General features: G+C 47.9%; 2 protein-coding genes across 2 annotated transcripts in view; both read right to left on the bottom strand.

The window, feature by feature from the left end:
* Positions 1 to 10,000, bottom strand: part of bicral (BICRA like chromatin remodeling complex associated protein) — a 253,681-nt gene that overhangs the window by 211,524 nt on the left and 32,157 nt on the right.
* Positions 3,823 to 10,000, bottom strand: part of rgs9b (regulator of G protein signaling 9b) — a gene marked incomplete at both ends in the record, with an annotated part of 12,727 nt that continues 6,549 nt past the window's right edge. Inside the window, 9 exons of the mRNA XM_083687468.1 lie at positions 3,823 to 3,985; positions 4,757 to 5,151; positions 6,963 to 7,086; positions 7,547 to 7,629; positions 7,853 to 7,991; positions 8,221 to 8,314; positions 8,406 to 8,521; positions 8,999 to 9,112; positions 9,448 to 9,509. Of these exons, the coding sequence (XP_083543594.1) occupies positions 3,823 to 3,985; positions 4,757 to 5,151; positions 6,963 to 7,086; positions 7,547 to 7,629; positions 7,853 to 7,991; positions 8,221 to 8,314; positions 8,406 to 8,521; positions 8,999 to 9,112; positions 9,448 to 9,509 (1,290 nt within the window). The remainder of the gene's footprint in view (positions 3,986 to 4,756; positions 5,152 to 6,962; positions 7,087 to 7,546; positions 7,630 to 7,852; positions 7,992 to 8,220; positions 8,315 to 8,405; positions 8,522 to 8,998; positions 9,113 to 9,447; positions 9,510 to 10,000) is intronic.

Genomic DNA, 10,000 nt, shown 5'->3' with positions numbered 1-10,000 from the left:
TAGTTCTGGTCTCATTAATCCAACTTGGGGTGACTTCTGAGCGAAAGCCGAGGTGTTGACTCTCGAGGCTGACGTGAGTTTTCAGGTTGGAGGCAAAGTTGCAACGATGTTGCGTTGGCTATGAGATCCCCAGGGCCAGGTGGACAGTGGAGCTGTCAGACGTTTCACCTACACATATGGTAACATAACCATGAGCACTCAGCAGACGGCGCCGAGAGCTAGTACTCTATCCATAGGTCTGTCTGTCTGTCTGCCTGTCTCTCTTTACTACAGACGGACTTTGAAAGCAAAAATAGCCTCTGAGCAGAAAAAAACTCCAACATAAAACCCGTCAGCTACATAAATAAATCTGGTCTTTGTGCTTCAGCTGTGAGAGTCTGACATTCCAGAGCCCACTGGGTATAAATAACCATTCTCCTGAGACAAAGCTAGAAAGAGAGAGAGAGAGAGAGAGAGAGAGTGTGTGAGTGTGTGTGTGTGTGTGTGTGTGTGGTCGTTGTTATTCTGTCGTAACTTTCCCCTATGGCATAGCTGACATAGTTCTCAGATTTTTCTGACAGGACTTCGCCTGACACTCCGACATGGTCATGACCGACTACCCTCAGACCTGTGTTCCTCTCTCTCTCTCTCTCTCTCTGTCTCTCACTCTGTCTCTCCCCCCCCCCCCCACACACATACAAACACACAAACACAAACACACAAATTGTAATGGTGCGTGCGTGCGTGCGTGCGTGCGTGCGTGTGTGTGTGCTGCGCTGACGTAATGCTCTGAACATTACAAAGCTGTGGAAGATAATATGTTGCTCTGAGGTGAGGATCCAGTCAAGTCAGCAGAGTATGGGCCAGAGTTCTCTACCACCTGAGGGCTACCAGAAAGAGGAGGAGGAGGAGGAGGAGGAGGGGGATGAGGAGGAGAGGAAGAAAAGAGGTGAAGGACCCAGAGGGGGGGGGGGAAGGAGGAGGTGAGAAGAAAAAGGTGACACAGAAGAAGCTTTTTCCCTCCCTTTCCTCCCTTGTTAACCTCACCCTTCAATCCTGCTTGCTCTCTTTCCTCTCCCTGTCCTCCTCTCTCTCCATGTTCTCTCCTATCTGTGAGTATAGGTGGGGGAGGGTGTTAGGGTTTGGGGGGGGGGGGGGGTATTAGTGATTATGTGTCACTGTCACCCTAACAACACACAGCATGACTCCTGGTGACCTGTGATTCTAATTAAGGTCTCTCTCCCTGTCTCTCTGTCTCTGTCACACACGCACACACACACACAAACATGCACACGCACGCGCACATACAAACATACACACAAACACGCACACGCACAAACAGCTATACACACTTGCAGGAAAACAGTGGGCAAAGGGCTCTGTAGCATGTGGCGTTTCATCAGGCTTCTGATTTGGCCATTTATCTTGTGACAGCGAGGTCATATGGGGCAGGGACATACATATGTGTGTGTGTGTGTGTGTGTGTGTGTGTGTGTGTGTGTGTGTGTGTGTGTGTGTGTCTGTGTCTGTGTCTGTGTGTGTGCGTGCATGTGTGTGCTTGTGTGTGTGCATGTGTATGGGTGCGTGTGTATGTTTGTGTGTGTGCGTGCATGTGTGCATGCGTGTGCGTGTGCGTGTGCGTGTGTGCATGCATGTGTGTGAGGCAGGGGCTCATCCTTGTCACTCACGTGTCACATGGATGGAGCCTCACTGATCTTTCAGATGACCTCTTCTTCAACCCCTCCAATCCATGACAACAAAGTCCTCATCACCTGACCCACTAAACCCATCAGAGGCCATAACTAGTGGTACAGCGGGTCATGCCTGGAATAATCTGCTCTCAATACAAAAATAGACAACAGACACACATACAATACACATACAGTACACAGGCCTACTATCAAAGATCAAGCTTCAGCTGTTACATAGAGGACTGCTATTCTGCATACAAGCTCTCCATTGTCCTAAACCATAGTCCCACAGACTTTATCAAAGACATCTCTGCACAAATGTATTATAATGTATGCAAACCTCTGATGACCCTTTACTGAATTAATGTATGAATGCACTGTGTGTGTAAGTCCCTGTGTGTGGGGTGGTTGCAACAAAGGGAGGCTCATCTCTCAGGTACTACACACACAAGTCTGCACTCACCCCTGTCACCACCACCTCCACCTCCACCTCCACCTCCACCTCCACCACCTCCCACTCTGGACTTAATAGTCAGAAAATGACCTGCTCCTTAGAGTCTTGTTCCTCTCAAGAACCCAAACTGAGGGACTCTGGTAGCCATGATAAACACTGGCGTTGCTGCCGTAAGAATCAAGAACGACTGTCTTCTTTGCAGAGCACTCCACCTAGTGGACACACCTGCCAGTGTCAGCACCAAGGACACAGTGGTGTCATAGGAGCCTGTGCAGGCGGTGTATATTTCCACCATTAGCAGATCACTAGCCTTTATAATGCCTTATAACACTTTATGACAACTCAGCCATACATAGCACCATAGTTCACTGCCACTGGGCGTGTTGTACTGCTTAGGATAGGTTTGTTGAACAGAATCACACTGAACTGTAGGCGAGTGCTTGGTATGTAAGGTATGCCTTACAGCAGTCCTTCCAACACACAGGGATGAATTCACTTCACGCTCCAACCTGTTACAGTCATTGACAGTTTTATTTAGGCACTTTCACAAGCCATGGAATGTATAAAGTCACAATAACACAGTCAACATATTTCACATTCTCGCATCCGTAAACGTGGTAAAGGTAAATACATTCTGACAGTTCTATCTCGTTGTCGCATAAGAAAAAAGACACAGGAAAAATATCACTCTATCCCAAAGATATCCCACAAGGCCCTATTGACAGCTATATATATATATATACAGTACCAGTCAAAAGTTTGGACACAAAAGGTGGCTACTTTGAAGAATCTAAAATATAAAACATATTCTGGTTTGTTTAAAAAAAATTTGTTTACTACATAATTCCATATGTGTTCCTTCATAGTTTTGATGTCTTCAATATTAATCTACAATGTAGAAAATAATAAAAATAAAGAAAAACCATTGAATGAGAAGGTGTGTCCAAACTTTTGACTGGTACTGTATATATATATATACCGTAACAGCAGTGAAGCAAAATACAAAACAATGGCCGAAACCCTAAAACCCTGGACCTACCCCCTAGGAAGGTGAACAACTTCGAGGAATGGAGAGCTGCAAGCAATATAGCAAGCTGGATAGACTGTCTACGTAAAGGCTACTATCATATTACTAACACATATCTGAATCTGTCATATGTATTCTGGGGCTTAGGGAGTGGGTCTAGGGGTTTATTTGGGGGCTGGGCAGCTGTCTCTAGAAAGCAGCACGAAGACACACCTTACAGACCTCCTCATCTCAGATAAAACTAAACACGGTTTAACTCACTAATTCTATACGTACGTAATGTGTTTTAGAATCTCTTAGATTACCGTCACTGTCACCGAAATACTGGATGGAAACCAGCTAGCAATTCGATGGAGCAGGTGGGGGTATTTCAACTTGAGGAGTGAGTTGACCATCTCAACTCGGTGACACCAGCTAATCATGGTCATGATGAGACACTGTTTCGTAGAATCGGGTGTGCTAGCGCTGGGCTGGAACAAAAGCGTGCACCAGCCTGTAGCTCTGCAGCGCCAGAGTTGACCGTCTTCCCCGGGGTAGACAGTCAAGCTGGTGCTATTGGCGATAAGGCTATGGTTACGTTAGGGTTTAGGGAGGGTTCTCTGATCCTATATGTACATATGGGGGGCCATTTTTTCTGTACCCCTCCTGCCCCCTGGTGGTGAGTGTGGGCGCTACCCAGTTCCATCCTGAGGGGTGAGGCTCTCCCAGGGGCAGATGATCTCTTTGTCCCCCCCTGCGACCCGAGACGCACCACCACTCTCATCCTCCTCGTCCTCAGAGTCGATGGGGTAGATACGACACTCCGGGGGGATGTCCACTTTGATCTGGAAAAAACTGAAGAGAGAGAGAGAGATAGAAAAGGAGATGAGGAGAGGTTGAGGGTTAAAGTATAGGTTCGATTTTGATGGGTTTGATGTTTGTTTTTTTTTAACCAAATGTCTATTTTATATGTAGATGGAATGCTGTAGAAGGGTACAGCCACGTTTTTTGTGAATTCACTTGGTTTTGAAAAACTTACTGGCACCAGCGATACCCTCATCAAGCTATAACAGAATTGCTAGGGGCAATCGTGCTAGGGACAAACACTTCTATAGCATGACGTGTACATAAGAAAATGTAGATTGGTTAAAAAAAAAAATCAGAACCTCTGATCCTTTGAAACATGTGGACTGGGAAGGCGATGTCAGCGCCATTAATGGTGCCATCAGACTTTTGGCACAGTACCCTGTCTAAAGAAATACTAAGGGACCGTGTCTGCCTGTGAGTCTGAGAAGATGTTTAATGAGCGTGTCTGCATGATGCAACCATGTATGTCTTTGTTTATGTCTGTACAAGCATACATGTGGGTGTATACAGGACCAGTCAAAAGTTTGGACACACCTTGCCAAGAGTGTGCAAAGCTGTCATCAAAGCAAAAGGTGGCTACTTTGTAGAATCTAAAATATAAAGCATATTCTGGTTTGTTTAACACTTTTTTGTTTACTACATAATTCCATATGTGTGGGACGGTGTGTCCAAACTTTTGACTGGTACTGTATGTCTATGTGACTACATGCATGTCTGTATGTCCATTGAGGCTCTCCCTCTCTGCTCCCTTTGACTCACTTGGCGATACGTCTGGGCGGGGCCTGGCTGGGCGGGTCTGTGCTGATAGGCTGGACACGGCTGCTGGTCCCCACGGGGGCTGGACATTTAGGAGACAGGCTGGCGAATACAGCGGAGGGAGTGCAGCCTCGCCTCAGCAGACGGCCCAATGAGAGGGCCACGCGGGACCGAGACACGCCCCCCACCCCGACTGGGACCCGAACCTCAGAGTCATCCCCCCCCTCTCCTTCTCCACCCTCCCCCCGGCGCTCTGAAGCAGGGGTGCTCTCTATGGCCACGCTGATGGGGGAGGGGCAGACGGGGGTGTGCGGGAGGAGGGGGAAAGGAGGGGAGGGGGGGTCAATGAAGCCAGCGTAGACAGCCAGGTGGGGCACGGGAGCCGTGAAGCGACACAGCTGTGGGGGTCAGAGGTCAAACACAGGTCAGGTGGCATCACACAGAGAGAGCATAACAGCCCAGACAGACAAGCAATAATTATGGAAAACCCTGAGTAATAAACCTCTCATCTGCAAAAACCTTCTCTCACTTCAATCTAATCCTGGAGCTCCACTAATCCCAGAGCTGAATTTGCCATTCATACAGTATACGGTTGCACCTGCTACATGTTTGTGTTTGAAGAGTAGATGTCTGTAATGTGCTAATAACAGGGTCCTGAGGGGGATCAGGGTTGGGGCGAATTCGAATTCCAGAGGTGAACTGAATTCCAATTCGGGAATTGAAAAATAGGGCATTCATTTTGAATGACTTTTCAATCCACTTTGAAGACATTTTCAATTACTTTTCAAAAATGTAAAGAATTGGACTACATATATCTGGCATGTTCCAATCGTCAGCAACACCACTGTGTGGGTTCTTTACATTCTAATGTAAATGAAAAATAAAAAGCTGTGGAATTTGGAACTGAATTGGAGTTTCAAAACACTTCCTGAATTGAGAAGGAATTCGCCCCAACCCTGATAGGAAGCATGCACTAGTCTGAGTGGCTGTTAGTCAGGGGAGGCGGGTGAAGGTAGATACGGCAGGACGGGCTCATTGTAATACCTGGAATGGAATGAGGAACGGTATCAAACACGTGTGCATTACAACGAGCTCGTCCTCCGATTTCTACCTCCGCCAGCCTCCCCTGGTGTTAGTACAGTATGACATCATCAGGACAAATGGATTAAGGATGGACACATTAAAGATGACATGACACGCGGACATGGGGTGAGTTATGAATGTTGTAGAACTTTATTAAGACAGGTGATGAAGCAGACATGTACAACACAAGAGTCAATAAGGGGAGAGACATCATCCCGACAGGTGTCACATGACAGTCGTAGAGACTCCTTTGAGACGGAAACAAACAATGGCTGCGGACCACAACAGAGCTGAGTTGAAGGACAGAGACGAATGGACGCCACATCCAAACACAACCATGTTTCTTATGATACACACTTCTCTATGGGGGCAATTGATCCACCAACTGTGGTCTTTGCATTCATCAAAATGATGAACCCCGAGTTTGCGATTTCTGTTTGCTCGTTTTGGAAACTGAGTTGTTCCTGCTGGAATCAGCACCTTGGAGAAGCTGCACGGTTGTGCACAGGGCTTTCACCATGACATGTTTTTTCATTGGGTTTGTGAGTAGCAAAGTAGGAAACATACCGTAGTAAACACTAGTGTACTGTAAACATGTAACACTGACTCAAAAGTACTATGTTTGAAGTGACAGTGGCAGTATTGCTGTAGCCTTTGCTGACCATACACACACTGTTCACAAAGCCGGTTGCTCTGGTGTGTGATACACTGGCCTTGGCATCACACAGCTGATTGCATATTTAATAGTGCATGTCATCCTCAAACTGGCCTATGGAAGGAGTGCAGACGGGGCTGAAGTGACAAAGTATGCAACCTCTCATGACACCCTCTTCCCTAACCATCTCAGGACTTCCATACTACTTAAGCTCTTTTTGAACTTTCACACATCTGTACTATCTTTAGCCATTTGCCTGCACTGTACAGTGTGTGTGTGTGTGTGTGTGTGTGTGTGTGTGTGTGTGTGTGTACGTTTGTGTGTGTGTGTGTGCGCGTGTGTGTGCTGAGTGTACATGCTTGTGGTGTGTGTGTGTGTGTGTGTGTGTGTGTGTGTGTGTGTGTGTGTGTGTGTGCGTGTCTATTTGTTGGGGGGCGCCTCCTTGCCCTTGGCCTGGAGTTTGCTCATGACCTGGGTGATGTCGACGGGGCCGGTGGCCAGCAGCCTGGCCCTCTGAGCCTCCTCCTGCTGCCTGTGGACGATGGGGCTGACACTGGGGCGACGCTTCCTGGCATTCTGCTCCAACTGGGCCTCACTGAGGAGGAGAGGGAGAGAGAGGGGGGAGAGAGGGAGGGAGAGGGAGAGAATGAGAGAGAGAGGGAAGGAGAGGGAGAGACAGGGAGAGAGACAGGGAGAGAGAGAGAGAGAGAGAGAGAGGGAGAGGGTGAGGGAGAGGGAGAGAGAGAGAGAGAGGGAAGGAGAGGGAGGGAGAGAGAGAGAGAATGAGAGGGAGGGGGAGAATGAGAGAGAGAGAGAGAGAGGGAGAATGAGAGAGAGGGAGAATGAGAGGGAGGGAGGGAGGGAGGGAGGGAGAGAGAGAGAGAGAATGAGAGGGAGGGAGGGAGGTAGGGAGAGAAAGATAGGGAGAGAGTGAGAATGAGAGGGAGGGAGGGAGAGAGAAAGAGAGAATTAATCCAGTCCACCAGTATAAACATCCTCTAGTGTAGGAGGCGTGGTGTAAAGCAGGAGGGGAGAGAGGAGACCTGCTGACTCACCTGTACCGATGCTCCTCAGGATCGATAGCCCTCTTCTGAATGTCCTTATACACAGGGGACTTCAGATAACGTCCATACTTGTCCTATGGCAACACACACACACACACACACACACACACACACACACAGTCTGTACAGTAAAAGTCCTCCAATAATACAACCACATTCACTGAGGGAGATCATTACAAAAAAGCATGCTGACTCAGGGAAAGGTTCTAGTGCTACTACAGGTTTACTACAACAGTGTAAGTGTGGTGTAACAGTAATAGCACGGTCATAGCACGGTAATAGCACAGTGTAACTGACCTTCTTCATGAGCATGTAGATGTGAGTCTGGGCTGCGTCCAGTACGAATCTGTGCGGGTGTCTCAGGCCCTTCACTGTGACTTCCATCGTCTTACCGTCGATGTTTATCCACCGGGGGGCGCCCCGCGCCAGAAATGTCCTGAGGGGGATACCAGACACAGATTTACACCAGAGGCATGTGTGTGTGTGTGTGTGTATGTGTGTGGTGTGGTGTGCGGTGTGTGTGTGTGTGTATGTGTGTGTGTGTCTGGCATATATATATGTGTGTGTGTGCGCTCGCGCACGTCTGGCATATGTGTGTGTGTGTGTGTGTGTGTGTGTGTGAGTGTGTGTGAGTGTGTGTGTGTGAGTGTGTGTGTGTGTCTCACTTGTAGATCTGCTGGGCCTTCTCGTCCATGATGGGCCCCACAGGTGTGCCCCACTTCAGGTCCTCACACCCCTCCCAGAACGCCAGGTTCTCACCTGAACCAACACATGACCAGTGATCATGTGACCATGATCATTTCCACGGTAATGTTACTGTCATGTTATTGCTATCGTTATGGTAACATACCACTGAACTCCTTCTTGAGGAAGAGTCTGAAGCCGGCTCGTCCACAGGGGTCGGAGAGGAGCTCCCCGAAACTGAAGCTCCATCTCTCCACACGCATCTTAGTGGGCGACTCCACACTAACACACGCACACGCAGTTACACACACACACACACACACACACACACACACACACACACACACACACACAAAAGCACACACACACACAGACACACAAAAGCACACACACACACAGACACACACACACAGACATACAGACACAGAGACACATGCACACGCACACACACACCGTAACAGGTGAATGCAAGTACACCGATTTTAACTAAGTTCATTAAAAATGACAATAATAACAATCCGTAATTGGAGGAAAACATTACGTTGAGCAGTTAGAATAGTGTTTCAGCTACTATGCATATCGGTCCAGCTGTGTGCTTTCAGAACATGCTTTGGGAAAATAGAGTCAGTACATTTGGCTGCATCTCAAACACAACCCTATCCCTAATGCAGTGAGCTACTTCTGACCAGAAGTGCACTCAGTAGTGCACTCAGTGGAATGGCTCATAAGGGGTCATCTGAGACCCGCCTGCAGACTCACTGGGGCATGTTCAAGCTCCAGTAAGCATCGTCGTCGGTGAGCCAGGGGTTGCTAGGGAGACAGGGGGCCAGGAAGGGGTCGTGGTTCTTGTAGGTGACGGCGTACTTTACCAGACTACAGGCGGAAAGAGAGAGAGAGAGAGAGAGAGAGAGAAGACAATCACCAGAGACAAGAGACACACACCTCACACTCTACCTCCGTGGAGGCTGATGGAGGTAGAAATCGGAGGACGGGCTCTTTGTAGTTCATGGAATGGAAGGAGGAATGTGCATTACAATGAGCCTGTCCTGGGATTTCTACCTCCACCAGCCTCCATTGGGCTACTGTACATGCATGTCACACTATACACACTCATTACATACTGACATCACTTGTATGTAAATAGTACCACTCGGACCAATCCTACGTTTATAGATCAGTGCAAGTGAACTACGGCAGAGTGGACCTACGCTCCAATGGACACAGACGACTTGACCCTCGGCCTCATGATGGACTGCTGGGTAAAAATCATCTACAGGAAACAGGAAACAGGAAAAGGGTCAACAACACCCACAACAGGAAGGAGGAGGCAGTCACGTACAAGTCAACAGCCAAATCACCTCAGACCTAAAGCTGTTTGGTAGGTCTACTGTACGTGCATTAGCGGATAAAATCTCGTAAGGAATCAACAAATTGACTCACAATTTTTCTGTAGAAGGCTGGCGTTTCTCTCTGAAATATAAAATAATGTTTTGGTCATACTTCAGAGCTGAGAGCGCAGCTTAAATGATATCAGCACTTTGCTGAAGATATCAAGTGATTATGTTGTGCAAGATAATTGTTTTGTGTGTGTGTGTGTGTGTGTGTGTGTGTGTGTGTGTGTTGCATGTACAAGAAATCAAGTGATTATGTTTTGCAAGATGATTGCTACGTGTGTGTGTGTGTGTGTGTGTGTGTGTGTGTGTGTGTGTGTGTGTGTGTATGTGTGTGTGTGTGTGTGTGTGTGTGTGTGTGTGTGTGTGT

This window comes from Argentina silus, assembly GCF_951799395.1.
Source record: "Argentina silus genome assembly, chromosome: 16".
In the NCBI taxonomy this organism is placed as follows: domain Eukaryota; kingdom Metazoa; phylum Chordata; class Actinopteri; order Argentiniformes; family Argentinidae; genus Argentina; species Argentina silus.
Note: the sequence above shows the minus strand (reverse complement) of the source record. Positions and strands in the feature narration are given on the sequence as shown.